Source organism: Pseudophryne corroboree, chromosome 2 (genome assembly GCF_028390025.1).
Source record: "Pseudophryne corroboree isolate aPseCor3 chromosome 2, aPseCor3.hap2, whole genome shotgun sequence".
Lineage (NCBI taxonomy): Eukaryota > Metazoa > Chordata > Amphibia > Anura > Myobatrachidae > Pseudophryne > Pseudophryne corroboree.
Window position 1 is genome coordinate 224969589 of NC_086445.1, and position 22436 is coordinate 224992024.

General features: G+C 45.3%; 1 protein-coding gene across 2 annotated transcripts in view; it reads left to right on the top strand.

The window, feature by feature from the left end:
- The window catches only part of STAC3 (SH3 and cysteine rich domain 3), a 261936-nt gene that overhangs the window by 231135 nt on the left and 8365 nt on the right, over positions 1 to 22436 (top strand). For both annotated transcript variants that reach the window (XM_063952423.1, XM_063952422.1), the window contains exons 6-7: positions 18768 to 18831; positions 19213 to 19262. In XM_063952423.1, the coding sequence (XP_063808493.1) occupies positions 18768 to 18831; positions 19213 to 19262 (114 nt within the window). The remainder of the gene's footprint in view (positions 1 to 18767; positions 18832 to 19212; positions 19263 to 22436) is intronic.

The following is a 22436-nucleotide window of genomic DNA, read 5'->3' on the forward strand; positions in this document are numbered from 1 at the left end:
CCACAGGGAATGACATTGGGGTGTAGAGTAGGATCTTGATCAGAGGCACCAACAGGCTCAAAGCTTTGACCTTCTTCCCAGTATGCATAGCGCCACCTCCTCTATAACCCCGCCTCTGTGCACAGAAGCTCAGTTTTTTAGTTGGTGACATGCAGTAAGCAGGCATACAACAGGGGGGCTTCACCTGCAGCCCTGAGAAGCTTTTAAAGAAAAATGAAGACTTCAAGGGCTGCAGTAGAGACACTGTCTGTGTTAGATGTCAGTCAGACATCTCCTGCTGCAGCTCCATCACCTCCCCCAGTGGCGCTATACACTCCCGCGCCCTGGTTGCCGGGTACCTACAGCGGAGGCACCGGTTTTCTTCCAGTTAGTCACACACACGACCGCTGTTCTCCTGGATCGCGTGGCCGCACTCAGGGAGGAGGTAAGTGGGTCCCCCGGTGGGACCCGCTGTAAATCGCGATCCCGCACTGCCGGTGGGAGGCGGTCCGCACGCGCTGGCGTGGAGACTGTGGTAGTACAGGGACCCCACTAGACCACCAGGGCAAGGGCACAGGTCAGTTTTCTCTCATAAACCATTTATATAAGCCCACAGTACCCGGTGGTGAAGTCCAGCAGGGGGATAAGGCTTTGACCTGTAGCCCCTCCCCAGGTACGGATTGGGAAACAAAAGTGGCCCTGGAAAAGTTTCTAGAAGTGGCCTCATGTGGGCGGCACCAAACCAACTGCAGGCGGAGCTAATACTAAAGTAGGCGGGATTACTTCAAAATTTAATGTAGGCGGAGTTACACTAACAAAGCAGAGCATGTCAAATTAGCTGGACCTAACACATTAAAAGTTTAGAAAGTATTGTGTTGTAGCAGGAGTAATTAAATTAAAACTGGGGTGACATTTAATTCTCTGCACACTCATCTCTCAGTCCATCTCCTTCATTTTTGTCTGCTTCTAAGGGGTCAATTCAGTTCAACACGGATTGAATAGCACTGGGAGGGAGCTCCTGGTGCTATTCAATTCAGAGCGATGCTGTCCCTGACTAGAGGATTTCTTCTTGCACACTTCTAAGGGTGCGAGCCGAAATTCAACAAAACTAGGTCCGCAATGCTGCTTTGTGACCTAACGCTGTGCAAACAGCACCACGGCGAGGCAGTTTAGTCAGAGAATGGCCGTTCTCACGACTATACACCTTATTTAGTCCAGGAATACATGTATTCTCAGACTTAGCATTGCGCTGCATTGAATAGCTCCAGAAGCTCCCTCGCGGTGCTATCCAATCCGCGTTGAATTGAATGAAACCCTTAGTCTATCTCCCCCACTAAGTCCATCTTCTGCATATGTTTGCTCTCTTTGTCCATCTTCTGCGTGCGTCTCCTCCTCCCTCTCAGTCCATCTCCTACATGTTTCTCCCAGACCCTCTTTTCTAATTTTCACACCTATATCATTCTCCCTTATACATGTTTCCTTCTGTCTATTCACTGACCACCTTCTGCCTTTCTCCTTCTGTACAGTTTCTGCCTCTCTCCCCTTTTATCTGCCAAGCTTCGTCCAGTCACTTGATGCAGGGCTTCTGCGCCAATGGGACAGCCACAATTGGAAGCATGCAGCCACCCTGTTTAAATAGGGGGCACAGCTTACTGCTGTACCAACTGACCCTACCTTTAATGCATCTCCACTGGGTGAACAATTCTGAGCAATTCGCTTCCCCATGCTTTGACAATTGTTCCACTTTCTGCTGTCTGTTCCCTATCTATGTGTATGCCTTCATCTATCAATCACCTGTCTGTCTTTCACCTTCTGTTAGCCTTCTTGTCTCCAGTTTCTTCCCCATTCCCCTCCTCTTTGTGTGTTATCTGTCCCTACCAGGGCTTAAAGTGGGTCTGGAGAGGTGGTGGAACTAATTTTCCCCCGACACCGCCTCCCCTCCCATTGAGCAGAGGCAGGGGCGATGGTAGGGTGTTAGGCACCCCCCCCCCCCCCCCCCCGTAAACTACAAATTTGAGCACTAACCCCCATACTGTCTAAAGGAACAGTGCGCGCAGAAGGCGCGTATCACAAAAAAGGTGTGCGGCATCACATGGAAAGGCCATGGCCACACAATAGTACCCCCAATACAAATTATGCAACACAGTAGCACACTCTTAGGGGGATATTGAAAAGTCAGTTGGGTGTCTGCTTTTTCCTATCTAATATACAGACACCCAACCGAATTTTCAAACATTTGAATTTCCCCCTTATTGTCATTACACTGTACATAGGCCCTCATTCCGAGTTGATCGCTCTCGCTAGCTAGTTTTGGCAGCCGTGCAAACGCATAGTCGCCGCCCACGGGCAGTGTATTTTTGCTTTGCAGGAGTGCGAACACCTGTGCAGCAGAGCGGCAGCAAACACATTTTGTGCAGAACTAGAACAGCCCTGTAGTTACTTATTCTGTGCGATGATTGCTGCGACGAGTGACGTGGTATTGACGTCAGATACCCGCACTGCAAACGCCCGGCCACGCCTGCGTTTTTCCAAACGGTCAGTTGACACCCAGAAACTCCCACTTCCTGTCAATCTTCTTGCGACCGCCAGTGCGACTCAAAGCGTCGCTAGATCCTGTGCAAACGCACGTCGGCTGTTGTACTCGTACGACGCGCGTGCGCACTGTGGTGCATACGCTTGTGCAGATCAGCCCCTTTTTGACACGATCGCTGTGCTGTGAAAATCCGTGGCGAGCGATCAACTCGGAATGACCCCCATAGTGCCTCTATTCCATATTACACCACAGAGTGGTGCCCCATATTCACGCTATGCTACACAGTTACACCCCTTATACACATGCCCACAGTACCAGTGCCGCTTATATACATAATAATACCCAAGGTAACAGTGCCGCTTATACACATAATAATGGAAATGGTATCAGTGCTGCTTACATACATAATAATACCCACGGTATCAGTGCCGTTTGTACACATAATAATGCCAACGGTAGCAGTGCCGCTTATACACATAATGGCCATGGTATCAGTGCCGCTTATATACATAATAATGACCACAGTATCAGTGCCGCTTATACACATAATGGGCACAGTATCAGTGCCGCTTATATACATAATAATGACCACAGTATCAGTGCCTCTTATAAACACATAATGTCAACGGTAGCAGTGCCGCTTAAACACATAATAATGCCCACAGTAACAGTGCCGCTTATACACATAATTGGCACAGTATCAGTACCGCTTGTATACATAATGCCCACGGTAGCAGTGCTGCTTATGCACATAATGCCCAGAGTAGAAGTGCCACTTATACACATAATAATGGCCATTGTAGCAGTGCTTATATACATGTCCACGGAAGCAGTGCCCCTTTTACACATAATAAATGTGACCCCTACCTCACTTGCCTCATCTCTCAGTGGTGTCTGCTCTCAGTGCGCCACCAGCACCTTATACCCTCCGCAGTCCAGCACCATTGCAGAGGGACTGGGGGAGGTGGGCTAAGGGTATCAGTCTAGCACCGCCTGACCACCGTCCCTTCTATTTGTGTGGGAGCTGCGGCTACACTACAGCGCTGCACTAAAGAATTCTCATGGCCGGGCAAAGTGGGCTGGAGGAAATTGAACTGAGAGTATTCCTCTTCTCCATACTATTACACCCCCCATCCAGATCTCCATGTTACACTGGCACTACAGCTCTCAATCTGTAAAAAAATTAGTGATGTGCACCGGAATTTTTCGGGTTTTGTGTTTTGGTTTTGGATTCGGTTCCGCGGCCGTGTTTTGGATTCGGACGCGTTTTGGCAAAGCCTCCCTGAAATTTTTTTGTCGGATTCGGGTGTGTTTTGGATTCGGGTGTTTTTTTTTACAAAAACCCCTCAAAAACAGCTTAAATCATAGAATTTTGGGGTCATTTTGATCCCATAGTATTATTAACCTCAATAACCATAATTTCCACTCATTTTCAGTCTATTCTGAACACCTCACACCTCACAATATTATTTTTAGTCCTAAAATTTGCACCGAGGTCGCTGGATGACTAAGCTAAGCGACCCAAGTGGCCGACACAAACACCTGGCCCATCTAGGAGTGACACTGCAGTGTCAGACAGGATGGCAGATTCCAAAAAATAGTCCCCAAACAGCACATGATGCAAAGAAAAAAAGAGGAGCAATGAGGTAGCTGTGTGACTAAGCTAAGCGACCCAAGTGGCCGACACAAAGACCTGGCCCATCTAGGAGTGGGACTGCAGTGTCAGACAGGATGGCAGATTTAAAAAACAGTCCCCAAACAGCACATGATGCAAAGAAAAAAAGAGGTGCACCAAGGTCGCTGGATGGCTAAGATAAGCGACCCAAGTGGCCGACACAAACACCTGGCCCATCTAGGAGTGGCACTGCAGTGTCAGACAGGATGGCAGATTTAAAAAATAGTCCCCAAACAGCACATGATGCAAAGAAAAAAAGAGGTGCACCAAGGTCGCTGGATGGCTAAGCTAAGCGACCCAAGTGGCCGACACAAACACCTGGCCCATCTAGGAGTGGCACTGCAGTGTCAGACAGGATGGCAGATTTAAAAAATAGTCCCCAAACAGCACATGATGCAAAGAAAAAAAGAGGTGCACCAAGGTCGCTGGATGGCTAAGCTAAGCGACCCAAGTGGCCGACACAAACACCTGGCCCATCTAGGAGTGGCACTGCAGTGTCAGACAGGATGGCAGATTAAAAAAATAGTCCCCAAACAGCACATGATGCAAAGAAAAAAAGAGGCGCAATGAGGTAGCTGTGTGACTAAGCTAAGCGACACAAGTGGCCGACACAAACACCTGGCCCATCTAGGAGTAGGGAGGGTGACACAGTGACTGAGACAGAACACACAGAAGTGGGTGTGACAAAGTGATAGAACACTGCGGGGTGACACTAACATTACACTGGGGGGGCACAGTGACAGAACACTGGGGGGGTGACACAATAACAGAACACTTTGGGGGTGACACTACTATAACGGGGGGTGACACACTTCACAGAACACTGGGGGGTGACACTTCACAGAACACTGGGGAGGTGACACTTCACAGAACACTGGGGGGGTGACACTTCACAGAACACTGGGGGGGGGGGGGGGTGACACTTCACAGAACACTGGGGGGGTGACACTTCACAGAACCCCGGGGGGTGACACTTCACAGAACACAGGGGGGGTGACACTTCACAGAACACTGGGGGGGTGACACTTCACAGAACACTGGGGGGGTGACACTTTACAGAACACTGGGGAGGGGGGTGACACTTCACAGAACACTGGGGGGTGACACTTCACAGAACACTGGGGGGGTGACACTTTACAGAACACTGGGGAGGGGGGTGACACTTCACAGAACACAGGGGGGTGACACTTCACAGAACACGGGGGGGTGACACTTCACAGAACACTGGGGGGGGTGACACTTCACAGAACACTGGGGGGGTGACACTTTACAGAACACTGGGGAGGGGGGTGACACTTCACAGAACACTGGGGGGTGACACTTCACAGAACACTGGGGGGGTGACACTTTACAGAACACTGGGGAGGGGGGTGACACTTCGCAGAACACTGGGGGGGTGACATTTCACAGAACACGGGGGGTGACACTTCACAGAACACTGGGGGGGGTGACACTTCACAGAACACTGGGGGCGTGACACTTTACAGAACACTGGGGAAGGGGGTGACACTTCACAGAACACTGGGGGGGTGACACTTCACAGAACACGGGGGGGTGACACTTCACAGAACACGAGGGGGTGATACTTTACAGAACACTGGGGAGGGGGTGACATGTCACAGAACACTGGGGGTGGGGGGGGGGGGTGACACTTCACAGACACACACACAGTATATTACAGCCCATTCACCACACACACCCACCCACCCCGTTCCCTGGAGTCACCACCCTCCACACAAGCTCATATATGTATGTATGCATGCATACATACACACATATAAGTCAAATGTTACCTCCAGGTCCCCACAGCACGGAGGGAGGCAGGCAGGCTACGGGCCACATAGACGATCAGTTGACCCAAGGCAAAGTTGGGGGCGTGGCCTATTCACGGACCCCCGTGGCCACGCCCCCATAGCAAGTTGCAGGCTGGAGCCCGGGAGAGGAGGTGGTGGCGCTGCAGTAAGGATCTGCCCCACTGTGCCCAGCACCAGTAGAAGTCAAAGTCGTACCCAGTATGCGTTATGGCTGGGGCCGGCTCTGCTGCAGGACCCGCTGCTGCACAGTCTCTCCTGCCGGCGCGGACCTCCACCTCCACAGGTAGGGGCTGTGCTGCTCCCTATAGCTGCTGGTGGCCGCGACGTAGGGGAGGGCGGAGCCACATATGAGAAGCTGCCCGCACGCCACTCGGCACACCAGGAATTTCCCCGGTACAGGCAATGGCCAATCCGGCCCTGCCCCTCCCCCAGCCCCAGGGCGCCATTTACAGTGAATGTTCCCGCCCTAGAGCTGCATATCTCTCTCCCTCACTCCCTGTGTTTGGGTGCCATTAGGACATGCTGAGCTGATCCTGGGACTGTTTGGGCAAATCCTCCTCTGTAAAGCCGCCTGCATGTCAGCGCTGTGCATTTTACAGGACACTTAAGTATTCTACATGTCTGCTGACAGTGTTGGTTAAGAAAGAGTGCATTTAGTCAGGGTTATATACAGGGCCGGTTCAAGGGCGCATAGCGCCCCGGGCAGGAAAGTGGGCGTGGCCTAATACAGGGGGCGTGGTCAGTTACGCCCCCTGTACATTCTAGCACCGCTTGAATGCTGAGCGATGCGCGATGACGTCATCGCGCACCGCACAGCAAAAGGTCCTCTCCACGAAGGGAAACTAGACGCTATGCGTCTAGTTCCCTTCGTGGAGAGGACCTTTGCTGTGCGGTGCGCGATGACGTCATCGCGCACCGCTCAGCAAAGTTACTCTCCACGAAGGGAAACTAGACGCATAGCGTCTAGTTCCCTTCACAGGGGACGGCAGCGGGCAGCGGGCATTTGAGGCGGACGGGGGACACAGCGGGCAGCAGTGGCGGATCTTGCCACGGTGCGGCGCCCTCCTGATGGCGCCAGCGCCCTCCGGAAGGCGGCGCCCCGGGCAAAAGTCCTGCTTGCCCGTGGCAAGATCCGCTACTGGTTATATAGTACAAGTACCCTGTGATATACATCCAGTCTTTACTGTGCATTGTTATATCTATTGAGTGTATACATAGTATACATAGTACTACTCTGTATTGCTAGTCCAGTGCAGTTTTATTGCATGTCATAATTTCTGCATTGTACAATGCAGTGTGTACAATGTGTGTGTGCATATAGCTGCTGTGTGACCTCCATTTCGTGTATCTCACTCAGATTGCTATCCCTATATTCTATAACCTGAGGGGGCTAAGTGCGTCAGGTTTATCATTTAATATAGGTAGTTCACAGGATATACTCAGTGTGTATTTTTCTCTGTGATTTCTAGTCACTATATACCTCTTGAATTCCCTGTTTGTGCTGATACACTGCACATGGGGTTCTTGTCAGGTATTGTGCTGCTGATACCGTACTGTGTTGCCTTGTATTGAGCTTTCGGATATGTCAGCTACAAAGGGCAATGGTGCTGGAGCTGATCCCACATTGCATGGTGGTGATGCTGCAGACACATTTGAGGAAAACATAGCAGTTGAGGGTTCAGGTTCTGGGGGATCCTTATCCCCAAGTGGGACTGTAGCAACGGGGGTTCAAAATGACCCACCTTGGGCTACCTTCTCCACGCTATTGAATACACTGGTAACTAGACTAACGCCCCCTATGGGACCTCCTGTGCCGGTACAACCGCTTATGGTCCCCGCGGTTAACCTGCCATGGGCAGATCAACTGTCCGCTCAGTTACAGCAATTGAACCAATCACTGACTACTCAGAAGTCTAACCCTCACCTGCCTAAGACCAAGGGGTCCTCTAAGCAGGCCATTACTTCCTCACAATCCACCAACGTCCCAGACTCCTCGTCTGATGAGGACGGCGTTTATACTGACCCCACAGATTCTGATCCCGATGCTTCTGATGGGGAATCTGTTTCACATGTGGATGTTCCTGACTTGTTGGAGGCTATCAGGACTATTCTTCAAATTACTGAGGACGCAGAGCCTGATGTTGCCCCTAAGAAACCGGACAAGTTTAAACGTCAGAAAGTGGTTAAACAAGTTTTACCTCATTCTGACCATTTAGTTGACATACGTCAGGAGTCCTGGGAAAATCCAGGAAAGAAATTCACACCTCACAAGAAGATGCTGGCTCGCTGCCCCCTCGCTGCGGAGCTAAGTAAAAATTGGGAAACACCCCAGCCAGTGGATTTGCAGGTGGCGCGGCTGGTGGTAATCTCAGCTCTGCCGGTAACTACCGTCATGTCTCTGAAAGAACCGACGGATAAGCGTGTGGGGGTTGTTTAAAGGCAATTTACACCTTAACTGGTGCTGCGCATAGGCCCACCATTGCAGCGACATGGGCTGCAGATGCTGTTAAAGCGTGGGCTCAGGAGCTGGAGGCGGAGTAGCCTTCCAACGCTTCTGATCATGCCAGACAATGTCTGTCTTATATTGCCACAGCTTCTCATTACATTAAGGAGGCGGCTTCTGATACCGGTATTCTGGCGGCCAAGGCTTCTACTACGTCCATCTTGGCTCGCCGGATTCTCTGGCTACGTTCCTGGTCTGTGGATCTGGACTCTAAGAAAACCATGGAGGTACTCCCTTTTAAGGGAGACATTCTTTTCGGAGAAGACCTCAACAAGATAGCGGCTGACTTAGCCTCTGCTAAAACAGCATGTCTACCTAGTACTTTCGGTGCCGAAGGCTAAAAGTACTCCATTTCGCTCCTTTCGTCCTTCAGGGAAAGCAAAAGGTCAGGTGTACCCAAAACAGATTCGCACTTCCAAACTCACTAAGCGCAAACCCAAAAGGGCCTGGGCTGCCCATCAGCCTGCTTCCAAAACTGAAAAGCCTGCTGCATGATGGGGCGGGCCTCCCTCTGGGGGATCTCGAATTCTAGGGTATACCCAGGAATGGTTGAGGATCACTTCCGATGCTTGGGTATGGGAAGTCGTCACTTGAGGTTACGCCGTATCCTTCAAGAATCGTCCCCTTCATCGATTTTGCCTGACAGACATCCCTTAGGATCAGGTGAAGGCAAAAACTCTTCATTCGGTGGTACAGTCCCTCCTGGACACAGGAGTGGTAGTACAGGTGCCTCTAGCTCAGAGAGTCAAGGGGTACTATTCACCTCTGTTCCTAGTCCCAAAACCAAATGGGTCCTCCTAGCCCATTCTCAACCTCAAGTCCTTGAACAAATTTGTGAGGGTCTCCGAGTTTCGTATGGAAACTCTTTGCTCTGTTGTTCTGGCCTTGGAACCTGGGGATTATATGGTTTCCCTGGATATACAGGATGCTTACCTGTATATTCCCATTGCAGTGTCGTATCAGCAGTACCTGAGGTTTGTGGTTGGCAACCTCCATTACCAATTTCGGGCATTACCTTTTGGTTTGACCACGGCTCTGCAAGTCTTCACCAAGGTCAAGGCGGTAATGACGGCTGTACTCTGCTGTCAAGGGGTCAGGACCCTACCATACCTGGACGACTTGTTGATCCTGGCAAATTCCCCAGAAATTCTCCTACGCCGCACCTGGGGGCGTTGTTGGACACTCACAACCAGCGGTTGTTCTTGTCTCAGGAGAAAGTCCTGAAGCTTCAGGACAGGATTCAATGCTTCCTATCTCGTCCGCAAGTGTCGATATGTCGATACATTCGGCAATGCAAGTGCTAGGTTTCATGGTGTCGGCTTTCGACATGGTGGAGTACGCTCAATTCCATTCCCGCCCTCTGCAGAAGCTGATTCTTGCCAAGTGGGACAGCCTGCCTCACTGGATCAGGTCTCAAATTATCTCCTTGTCTCCGGTGGTCCGTCTGTCACTGAGCTGGTGGCTTCAGGACCAACGATTGAGCAGGGGTCGTCTCTTCTGGATCTCCAACTGGGTCCTTCTGACGATGGATGCCAGTCTGAGTGGTTGGGGCACGGTGTTGGAGCAACACTCCCTTCAGGGTCAGTGGACCAAGGAGGAGTCTCTCCTCCCAATAACCATTCTGGAACTGCGAGCGGTGTTCAATGCTCTGAACTTGGCCCAGCATTTAATACAGAACAGACCTGTTCAAGTACAGTCGGACAATCACCAAGGCGGCACTCGAAGCTGCATGGCAATGAGGGAAGTATCACAGATTCTTTAGTGGGCGGAACGCCATCTCCCAGCCATAGCGGCAGTGTTCGTTCCGGGGGTCCTAAACTGGGAAGCAGACTTTCTCAGTCGTCAGGACGTACACGCTGGAGAGTGGAGCCTCCATCCAGAAGTGTTTCAACTCCTCCTGGACAGGTGGGGCCTTCCAGATGTGGACCTGATGGCGTCTCGACACAATCACAAGGTTCCGGTCTTCAGAGCAAGGACAAGGGATCCTCAAGCAGCGTTCATGGACACACTGGCAATTCCATGGAACTTTCAGCTGCCAATATGTGTTCCCTCCAGTGTCACTACTGCCCAGATTAATAAGGAAGTTCAAGCAAGAAGGGAGTACTCCTACTTCTGATCGCTCCAGCTTGGCCCAGGCGGCATTGGTTATCAGACCTTCAGGGTCTCTCGACAGAGCGTCCTCTTCTACTTCCACAGCGCCCAGATCTCCTCATTCAGGGCCCCTGTGTATATCAGGATTTAGCCCAGCTGGCTTTGATGGCGTGGCTCTTGAAGCTTCTGTCTTGAGGGCCGAAAGATTTTCTGAGGAGCTCATTCAAACCATGTTGAAGGCCCGGAAACCGGCTTTTGCTCGGATTTACCATAGGGTCTGAAATTCTTACTTTGCTTGGTGCGCATCTGACAATCATGACGCTTACCAGTTTAGTACGGCCAAACTTTTGGCCTTTCTACAACAGGGCCTGGACTTGGGCCTTAGTCTAGCCTCCATCAAGGTTCATATTTCTGCCTTGTCGGTTTGGTTCAAGAGAAAAATTGCGACTTTACCTGATGTACATACGTTTACTCAGGGTGTGTTGCGGATTCAACCTCCCTATATCTCGCCTGTGGCCACTTGGGACTTGTCGGTGGTATTGGAGGCGTTGCAAGGGTCTCCGTTTGAGCCTCTTGAGTCTGCAGACCTTAAGTGGCTTTCTCTAAAGGTACTGTTTCTACTGGCTATTGCCTCTGCTAGAAGAGTGTCGGATTTGGGTGCCTTGTCTTGTAGGTCACCATATCTGATTTTTCACCGTGATCGGGCGGTTCTTAGAACACGTCCCGGGTATTTACCTAAGGTGGTGTAATTTTTCCACCTTAATCAGGAGATTGTGGTTCCGGCCTTTGCCTCTCCTGAATTGTCTTCCAAAGAGCGGTCTTTGGATGTGGTACGGGCTCTCTGTATCTACGTGAAGAGAACTGCCTCCATCAGGTAGTCAGATTCTCTTTTTGTTCTGTTTGGTTTTCACAAACGTGGCTGGCCTGCTCACAAGCAGACCCTGACCAGATGGATTAGAATGCTTATGTACAGGCTGGCCTTCCAGCTCCTGCTACCATAAAGGCCCATTCTACTCGGTCGTTTGGACCTTCTTGGGCGGCCCGCCGTGGTGCGACCCTTGAACAAATGTGCAGACGGATACGTGGTCCTCAGTGAACATGTTCATAAGGTTCTATGCCTTCGATACTTCCGCCTCCCAGGATGCTTCCTTTGGACGCCGGGTTCTTGTGCCCGCTACAGTGCATCCTCTCCCATAAGGAACTGCTTTAGGACATCCCCAATGTCATTTCCTGTGTAGCCCAGTGTACCCCGCAGCAGAAAACGAGATTTATGGTAAGAACTTACCGTTGTTAAATCTCTTTCTGCGAAGTACACTGGGCTCCACAGGGTGCCCACCCTGACGCACTTAGCTTCTTTGGGTTGGTAAGGCATTAAGCGCTGACACCTGCTCCTGTCGTGAGAATGTGGTGTATGTGGCTACTAACGGTTGTCATCTCTCTTGCCTGCTACTGCATTGGACTGGTTAACAAAAACTAAGCTCCTATGCACGGAGGCAGGGTTATAGAGGATGCGGCGCTATGCATTCTGGGAAGAAGGTCAAAGCTTTTAGCCTGTTGGTGCCTCGGATCAAGATCCTACTCTACACCCCAATGTCATTCCCTGTGGATCCCAGTGTACATCGCAGAAAGAGATTTAACAACGGTAAGTTCTTACCATAAATGCTATGTCCTTGGATATTTCTTTCAGTTTGGAATTTATCTAATCCATTTTTTAACTTATTGACTGAGTCCACCATTACTACCTTCTCTGGCAGAAAATTCCAAATCTTTCCTGCTCTTACTGTGAAGAACCCTTTCCTCTGTTGTGTATGATTTTTTTTCTCTTCTAACCTCAGGGGGTGTCCACGTGTTCTGTGTAGCGTTTTTTGACATGAGTGACATAAATTTACCCCTATGAGTGCTTGTATAAAAGTTTTTGAAACATTCTCTGTAAGATATGTGTGTATTCTTCAAATGTTTCTGAGATGTATGTACATATATCGGACACAGATTAAAGAGTATATGTAATAGGGTGCGAGTTCCGTGAACCGGTACAATCTTGGTGATTAAGACTCTATGGCAGGCATGTCCAAACTGCAGCCCTCCAGCTGTTGTGAAACTACATATCACAGTTTTGCTGTCAGGGAATGCTAAAGCTGTGTCAGGGCATGCTGGGATGTGTAGTTTCTCAACAGCTGGAGGGCTGTTTTCAGAGTTAATTTGTCTGTTCTTATCCGCATCCCCCTGAGCAGGTGAAAAGGTATGGAAAATCTTTATTTTAAGGTAAAAATGTCGGGACTTGCTGCATAACCCCTTGGGCAAACCCATAATGACTAATTAAGCACTTGAAATTTTACAATTATCTTAATTGGGCAAACAATTAAAACAAAAATGGCCTCAAAGTACCCCAAAATCAATGTTTTTAGATTATGCACCTCAATTTTAATTTAAGTATTTCTTCAATGAAAAATAATTACCTTTTATAAATTTGCCTCAAATTACTCCCAAATCACTCTTTTTTTACTTTTTTTGTTGCATTTAATTCGTTAAATTCCTATGTAATTAACAAAATTGTTAAGCTTTTTATATTATTTAAGTTTTCTAGTAAAAAATGTGCAAATCAGCAATTTGGCAACTTTATAAGGTACAGAACTTTCCTTATGCCCACTAATAGTTTTCTTTATGATTCTTCAATATAGTTGTCACTTTTTGAGGGTCTAGGAAGATCTCCTCACTTTTTCATGCTATTTTCCCAGTTTGCTTTTTGGACAAAATTAGAAAAAATAGTGCGAATTGTCATTTCTAATTGAATTGTGCAAATCTCAGATGCAGGCATGAAGGTAAAGTGGGCGAGTTTAACACCTTTTTCAAGCTCGCACCAAATTGAATTCCCTCCTAAATGTGAGAAGTAAAGGACCGTTCAGAGTCAACGCTGAACACTTGGCAGCGATTTTGGGGAGTAGAGTTATTTTTTCTATTGCCCAGATATATAGATATCTGGTAGGCATCATATGTTGACTGGTGGGAATATTATTAGTTCAGTAACTACTACAGTATGTACTTGAATAATGGTGGGAAAATATCAGTGGAGAGAGAGATTATAGATGTTGTTCAGACTGAGAGAAGCACAGGAGAAAGCAATAGCCTTTTTTCTGAGCGTATGGTCATGGTTACAAGAATAAAGTGGGAGAAGAGAGTAAATACTTTAATTTGTGAGATTAACATAGAAACATAGAATTTTATGGCAGATAAGAACCACTTGGCCCATCTAGTCTGCCCCTTTTTTTATCATTTAGGTAATCTCAACCCTTTTTGAACCTTTGTTCTTTGTAAGGATATTCATATGCCTATCCCAAGCATGTTTAAATTGCTCTACAGTCTTAGCCTCTGCCACCTCTGATGGGAGGCTATTCCACTTTTCCACTACCCTTTCTGTGAAGTAATTTTTCCTTAAATTTCCCCTGAACCTGCCTCCCTCCAGTTTCAGTGTATGTCCTTGTGTTCTAATACATCTCTTCCTTTGAAGAATGCTTCCATCCTGAACTTTATTAAGACCCTTGGTGTATTTGTTTGGTGTAAAGTTTCTATCATGTCCCCCTTTCCCTTTTCTGCTCCAAACTATACATGTTAAGATCATTTAGCCTTTCCGGGTGAGTCTTGTTATGTAGGCCATGCACCATTTTAGTTAGCCTTCTTTGTATACTCTCTAATGTATTTATATCCCTCTGGAGATATGGTCTCCAGAACTGGACACAGTATTCCAGATGAGGCCGTACCAATGACCTATACAGTGGCATTATTACTTCTTTTTTTCTGCTACTGATTACTCTCCCTATGCAACCAAGCATCTGGCTTGCCTTTCTCATTGTTTTGTTGCATTGCTTTCCTGCCTTTAAGTCACTTGAAATAATGACTCCTAAATCCCTTTCCTCCTCAGTAGTTTCCATTATAGTACCCCCGATACTATATTTAGTCTTTGGGTTTTTGAGACCCACGTGCATGATTTTGCATTTTTTTTAGCAATAAAACTGTAGTTGCCATGTTCTTCACCATTTCTCAAGCCTACAGTACCTAGGTCATCAATCATTTGTTTTACCAATCCCGGTGTTTCTACCATGTTGCATATCTTTGTATCATCTGCAAAAAGGCATACTTTCCCTTCAATACCATTTACAATGTCACCAACAAAGATATTAACGTGAACTGGTCCAAGTACAGATCACTGGGTACTCCACTGGTAACATTTCCCTCCATAGATTGCACTCCATTTACTACAACTGTCTGTTTCCTATCCTGCAACCGGGTTCTTATCCATTTAAATGTTTATAATCCAACCCCACACTTTCAAGTTTATTTAGCAGTCTGCAATGTGAGACAGTGTCAAATGCCTTACTAAAGTCTAGATATGCTACATCTACAGCTCCCCTTGATCTATTATTGTCATCACAGAGTCAAAAAGTCAGTAAGATTTGTTTGGCATGATCTCCCTCCAGTAAATACATGCTATTTGGATCCTGTAAGTTGTTTGATTTAAGATATTCCACAACTCTTTCTTTTAATAGTTTTTCCATTACTTTCTCTACTACTGATATAAGGCTTACTGGTCTGTAGTTACTTGCTTCTTCATTGCTTCCACGTTTGTGCAGTGGAACTACATTCGCTCTTTTCCAGTCCACTGGAATGGCACCTGTATCCAGTGTCTGGTTAAATAATTCTGTTAATGGTACCACCAGCACATGTTTTAGCTCTTTTAGTATCATTGGGTGTATCCCATCTGGCCCCATTGATTTATCCACTTTCAGTTTTGAAAGTTCTGTTAGGACCTTCTCCTCTGTAAATGTACTTTCATCTAACTTATTTTTACGAGTGTCCTTACAACTTAACTGTGGCCCCTTCCCTTCTCCTTCTGTATTAATTACTAAGCAAAAATAATTATTTAGATGATCTGCTATTTCCTTGTCTCCCTCCACCAAATTATCACTCTCTGTCTTAAGTCTCATTTGATTTTCTCCTTTCACTTATATACTTAAAAAAAGTTTTCCCCCTTTATCTACTGACTGGGCCATTTTCTCCTCAGCTTCTGCCTTTGCACGTCTGATCACTTTCTTAGCATCCTTCCGTCTGTCAAGATACACTCCTTTGTCGTTATTATTTTGAGTCTGTTTGTATTTCCTAAATGCCATCTTTTTTGCTTTCACACTAGTTGATACTTCTTTTGTGTACCACACTGGTATCCTTTTCCTGGTGCTTTTCCTAACCCTTTTGATACAAAGGTCTGTTGCCCTAATATTGCACTTTTCAGTTTTCCCATCTCTCGTGCACTCCTTCCAAGTTCCTCCAATTTGCCAATGAATCACTTAAACATCTCCCCATTTTTGCAAAGTCAGCATTTGTAAAATACAACAACTTTGTTATTGTGTGACAGGAGTTGGATCCTGTCTTTATACTAAACCATACTGCTTGATGATCACTGGATCCCAGGTGCTCACCTACATATATGTCTGATATCCTGTCACCAGTTGTGAGAATTAAATCTAATATTGAGTCTTTGCGAGTGGGCTCCCTCACCAATTGCTTGAGAGATGCTCCCTGTAAGGAATTTAGAAATTTGCCATTTGTAGTTGTTGAACTTGCAAAAGACCCCTCCCAATTGACATCAGGTATTATTAAAATCTTCCATGATTATGATGTCTCCCTTTAAAGTAATTTTAGTGATGTCCAACAATAGATTCCTGTCCAAATCCTGCCCCTGGCCTGGTGGTCTATAGATCACCCCAATGCGAATAATGTCCTTCTCCTTGGTTTCTCAGTTTGACTTCAATATTTTGTATTAAAGTAGCATTTATGATTTTTTCACATACATTGCTACCCCTCCTCCTATTCTTCCCATTCTATCCTTCCTAAATAAATTGTATCCTGGTATAGCTATAGTACAGTCATGATTCTCATTGCACAATGACTCTAATTGCCACAATATCTAGGTTATCCCTTGTCAGTATTGGAATTAGCTCTGGAATTTTATCTCCTAAGCTCCTACCATTTGCACACATAGCTTTAAGAATTTTGTCTGTGCATCTGTTATTAGTAGCCATGTGCATACAGTACAAAATAAATGTCAAGTTTATAGTTGAAATTACCTGTTGTATGATGTTGCTCAGTGCTTGGTATTTTTTTTTTTTTACTATTCAGGAATCACACTCTGTCCTTTACACCACATATGCACATGCAATGCAAATTATAAGCAAATCATTACATCAAAAAGCATACATGAGTTTGCATAAGAAAGAAATATAGTGAGCAGACTGGGGATGTCTTTTCATAGTTTAAAAAGACAGATAATACGCGTAAGATGAATTACATACTTTTGAGGTAATAAAGCAGTCCATATGTGGTAGTGTTGGTCTGTAGATGTTTCCCTTCTGTTTACCTTCGGTTTAATGCAGGTATAATGCTAATACTATAATAACACTTTTATATCAGCACTTCTATGGAAGCACTACCAGCCTATGGCTAACAGCCTTATACTAAACTTTAAATAATAAAATTTGCCATGTGTATGCAATGATTGCAAACTCTTCCCAGTACCATCCCACTTAAAAGCCCAGGCAATAATTTAGCTTAGACAAACAGGCATTACATACCAACATGGCAGACAACTGAATCTTTACAAAGAGAAAAAAAAAACAAAGAGAAAAACCTTTTTCAATTTATCTAGGCAATATAACACAGATATGTAATACAATCCTATTTTATTTGCATCCGATGGTAAATATCCAAGATTAAATATAAAGATGGGGTTCATAAGTGCAGGAAAGGAATTGAACCAGTATTTGCTCTTGGAAGAGGATACCATTTTATGGTGAATTTTGTCAATTGATCCCTAAGTATTTACAGCTGAGATCATTGTCAAGAAGAAACAGTAGCCTCTGGATCACGTGATGTTATGTTTTGAATAAGATATGGGATGATCTGGCAGAAGAATGTAGACATCGGTGACAGAAGTTGTTACAAAGACGTTGCCATTTTTTTTTTTTAATTAACCAAGTTGAGTTTTCTGTTGTGGAGACGTAGAAGAGTCAGAGGGCAAAGAGGTGGTGGAGGACAGATTGCAGCTGATCAGGTGATTATCAAAGAGGAAAAGGTGTGTTGAAGACGTAAGAAACACAAGATGAAATTAGTGGCCATCACAATGAGTAGAAGTGCCCATCCACTATGTGAGGCAAAGAAAGAACTTTAAAAAGAGAATAATGTGGATAATTTATGGGGATATTGAGTCATGCATGATGAGGATAGGGTTGTCAGGGTATAAGAAATAAAGGAGTTAGGCAGAGAAGTAGTCAAGAAATTGGTGGTATGGTCAAAGGGGCGATAGATCAAAGGGATGATAGAGGCAGTTTATAATTGTGTGAGCCACGTTTCTGAAATAATCTGAAGGTGGATGTTGTTTAAGAATGATAGATCATGGATGGATGTTAGTTTGATATGGCAGAGCGTACATTCCATAGAGCAAAGTTAAAGGACTTTAAAAGTGATGAGAGACAGGTGTTGTGTTTCAAATTTGCTTGAGTTAAATTGACAGCAATACATTCCTAGTGAAAATTAATAAATCTTTATGGTGCAAAATTTTAGTTGACAAGGATTTAATAAAAAAAATATTAAGATTGTAAAGGCCAAATAAAATGTAAGAGGAAGGCCAATAAAAAAAAAAATGAAATTTTTTTTTTTTTTTATAAGAAGGCCAAACAAGTGAATAATAAGGTCCATAAGTAACCTTATACATGTGCCAATTGTGGTAATGGGCAGATTATGATTTTTTTTTTTTTTAAAGATACAATATATTACCATTATCATTATTATTATTATTATTATTATTATTATATAGACAAGCATACTGTGTTGCTATTATTTTATTTGACATGTGTAGCCCTTTTTGACAGATTACTTGTGATATACAGTATTTTGTTTCACCTGCTTCGCAGAGAAATGTTGTCCAAACTTTTCCAAGGTCTTCTCAGACTTTCATTTTTATGAACATTACCACAGCCTTTGACTAGAAATAGAACCACACACTGATATGATAATTGTGTCCTTAATATGCTGTGAAGTTTAGGGATAAAAGGAGCTACATTCTGATTAACAATGTCCTTGTGTTTATCTGTTACATGTACCTCACTGGGTCTATTCCCCCACTAGCCTGCTGCTATGATTGACGAGGAGACTGAGCCTCCCAAACAAGAGGAGGGAAAGCAGGAAGGAGGTGAGCACTTGCACTATTCTCTTTGATGTTTGAAATCTAATCAGCGCCAGAAGTTGTACATTATTCCTTAATTGGAACTGGTAGATTCTTTTTTAAATGAATACCATTTTCTTCCGCTCACCTTACAGCCTGTGGATGGTAATATGTCAAAGGAACAGTTTAGCCAGTAATAGCTGCTCTCAGTAACATCCTCTCTGACGTGAAGGACCAGAGAAGGTCAATTCGGCCTTTTATCCTCTCCAGGGAGATAATGAGATCCAATTATAAATGAGTAATAATAATTGCAAATCCTATGTTTTAATTGTTTCTGAAAAGAGCTTTGAGGACTTGGAATGCATACAGTTCTGTCTCTTCCACTACTGGTGTCTTGTTCAATTCTAGATTCTCCTGATGGTGACAAGAAAGGTGAAAGAAACCCACAGGATGCAAAGGTAATTGCTGTTTCGCTAAATGTATGCCCTTGCCCTAAGGACTGATGGACCAAACTGCTCTAAATTTAACAAGTATAATGTACATTTGTATTGTTCCATACAAGATAAAAAGTATTGTACTTAAATTCTGTAAACATCTTTGTATGTGGAAGAGGCTTAACAACATTTATTGATTGGTAAATCATGTGTGTCACAACTGAGGGCTGAGGCTGACTTAGGGAAACCTCAGGTGTAGGGGCTGGTGTATAGATGAACCGAGGAGGTAGGATAAGGTTCCTAGACATACAGGATGTTAGAACACCATCAACCCAAAGGCGTGACCACAACAATGAAGTAAAATATAAAAGTCAATTTATTGAATACACAGTATGTATCTTGGCAATCCGATATCTTCAACAATTAAGTGCAGAGAGAAATGCAGTACAGTTCCTGAGAATGCAGAAGGTATTTGAGACAGTGGCTATGCAGAACAAGATGACCAAAAGTCCTTGCCAAATTCCGGAGGAGAAAAGTCAGTGCCACAGCTAACCGCTGTAATGAGGAACAAGCAAGTACTGTCCAGTAGGTGGTTGACAGGAGACTGGGATAGGCACTAATACACTGAGGTTGAAGAGATGTAATTGTAATTGCCAGAGATTACCAGATGGAACCGGTATGAGGTACGATGTGCTGAACTCACCGTTGGAGCACCAGTTCGATGGTGATCATCGATGAATACCTTGATCCGATGTTGTGTAGAAGGATATGCAGGGCTGTAGATGACATGAAGAACCGCTGAAGGCAGACGGTAACACCAAGCACTGCTGGAAACTGGAAGCGATATGAATGGAATGCTGGAAGTCAGTGACAACTTTACCATTGGAGCTAGTGAGCGATGCATTAGATATTGGAAATAGCAACGATACCAGAACACTGCTGGAAGCTAGGAGCAGAGTAGGTCCAAAGCTGGAAGCCGATGTCAGGATCGCAGTAGATAGCCAGGAAGCAGAGATGGAACACTGCAGGAGTCAGGCTGCAGGGTGGTAATTGGTGCCGGTCTCTTGGAGAAGCTTAATCACAGGAGCTGGAATACCAGGAAAGTCAAGCTGTAAATTCACCACACAGGAGAGACATGTATACAAGGATTGACAACCAAAGCACTGACGATTATCCAGCCCTGGAGCAGGATATTTATACCAGCTGGTGAGCAAGAATTGGCTGGATAATTAAGGCAGAGTCCAGACTGCAGCGGATAGGCTGAAAACAACATGTGATGAAAAACAAACATGGCTGCGCCCATGTTTGAATCTGGAGGGAAAGTCTGTTTGTACTTTACATGTGGGAATCGGTAGTAATGGCAGCGGAGGGCACAGGAGACGCCATACTTTAAACAAATGGATATTTTGTATAATGTTGCCATTCCAGCGCTGCTGCGATCACTGAAGAGAACCTTGAGACACAGACATGCAGCGCGCTGCCCGCAGACAGTGCAGGTGGATTCCAGGCCTGGAACGCCGGGCCAGTCTCAGGAGGCACTTAGCAGGTAAATAATGTGGGTTAATAACCCGGATCGTAAGAATGTGGATGCGTTGTCTTTTGACCCAAGTGAGCCAAACTTTAAATCATGACAGTACTATACCTAAATTATTCATTACTGGGTATTATGTATTTGCATTGTGAGCAGTAAATTAAATGTGGATACAGATTCATTTTGTTCATATCTCCTTTTTTAAATGAGTTGCAATTCAGCTAAGCTACTATATGTACTAATGGCTTAGTGTACAGTTATGGCTAAATGTACTAATGACTAATGTAACGCTTCACTTATTTCAAACCTCCAAATTAAAGTCAATGTTCATCTCACAGTCACCGAAATCTTTAATTTCTGCATTGTGTAATACAGAATTTGGGTATCTACTAAACAGCAATTTGTAAAATTGCCATAGAAATATCACCAAAAATAATCTCACTGGCTTCAGATAATTCATATTGCCAGAAGGGAATTTTTCCATTAATTCCAATGGACAGTGCTTTTCAGTGGGTGCAGAAAACCCAGGTTTTACAGTGAAAGTGTTGAAAAAGTACTATGGTGCAAGATGACCCAGCAAGCCCTGGCAGCCATTGACTGCAACATGTAAAACTAGTTTGGGGTATATATGGTGATGTTAGGTGGTTTTAACGTCTGAACAAAATTATCTATTAGTACATCTTCTAATTTTAAAACCATGATCTATCTTTGCAGTGTGCACTACTGTTGAGTAAATGCATCTCTGTAAATTTGTTTATACAGAGAAGGCAGCTATGAATAATCCTTTGTTGTAACTTCTGCCGGGATGGGGCTGTGAAACCGGCGGGCGGGATCCTGGAGGTCAGCATACCGACCCTGGGATCCTGACTACAGAATGCTAGCGGGGAAAGGTGAGCGCAACAGAGCCCCTTGCGGGGTCACTGCGCTCACCACGCAGTGGACATGGTGGCTCGCCACAGGTTCTATTCCCACTCTATGGGTGTCATGGAAACCTACGAGTGGGAGTAGCTGCTGTTAGTCAGCATGCTGACTGCCGGGTGCTTGATCGCTTGGGATCCCGGGGGCGGGATGGTGACCGCTGGGATTTCGAGCGGCGGTCACATCCCCTTCTGCCACCATCCTCCTCCCTGTCCTGCTTTCCTTTATTCTAAAAGTACTGTATTTATGACAAAAAAGTAAGCTATTTCTGTAAGTAGTCATATAATGGAGATAGAGCGCAGAAAGAGGTGGGATAGGTTTCTTTACCACACACCTACGAGAATGTTTTATCTGGAAAGTCAACAAGAATAAGTATGGTGTTTCAGCTGTTGTATGCAACTACCAATGTCATAGAAAGTACTGAAAGCCTTATTATGAATATATTTCTGTATCTCCTCCCCATGTTCTACAGTTGTGCTTTATAGTTGCAGTCAAAGATCTCTGAGTAAGTGGTGGAAACTATTTAAATACAGTAAGTTCAAGAAGTCCCTCCTCAGTGACTGTGTACTAAGAAAGTCTCCCCACAGAATGCGTGCTATGTGACAACATAATTTATTTAAACTTTTATTTCCATGAAATAAAATAAAATTTAATTTGTTACGTGCTTATATACATTAAGTGTTGAAAGTGTTGTCCCTCTCTGGCATACATTGGTTGCAGAGGAGATTTGCAGTCAGAGACAGTGCTTG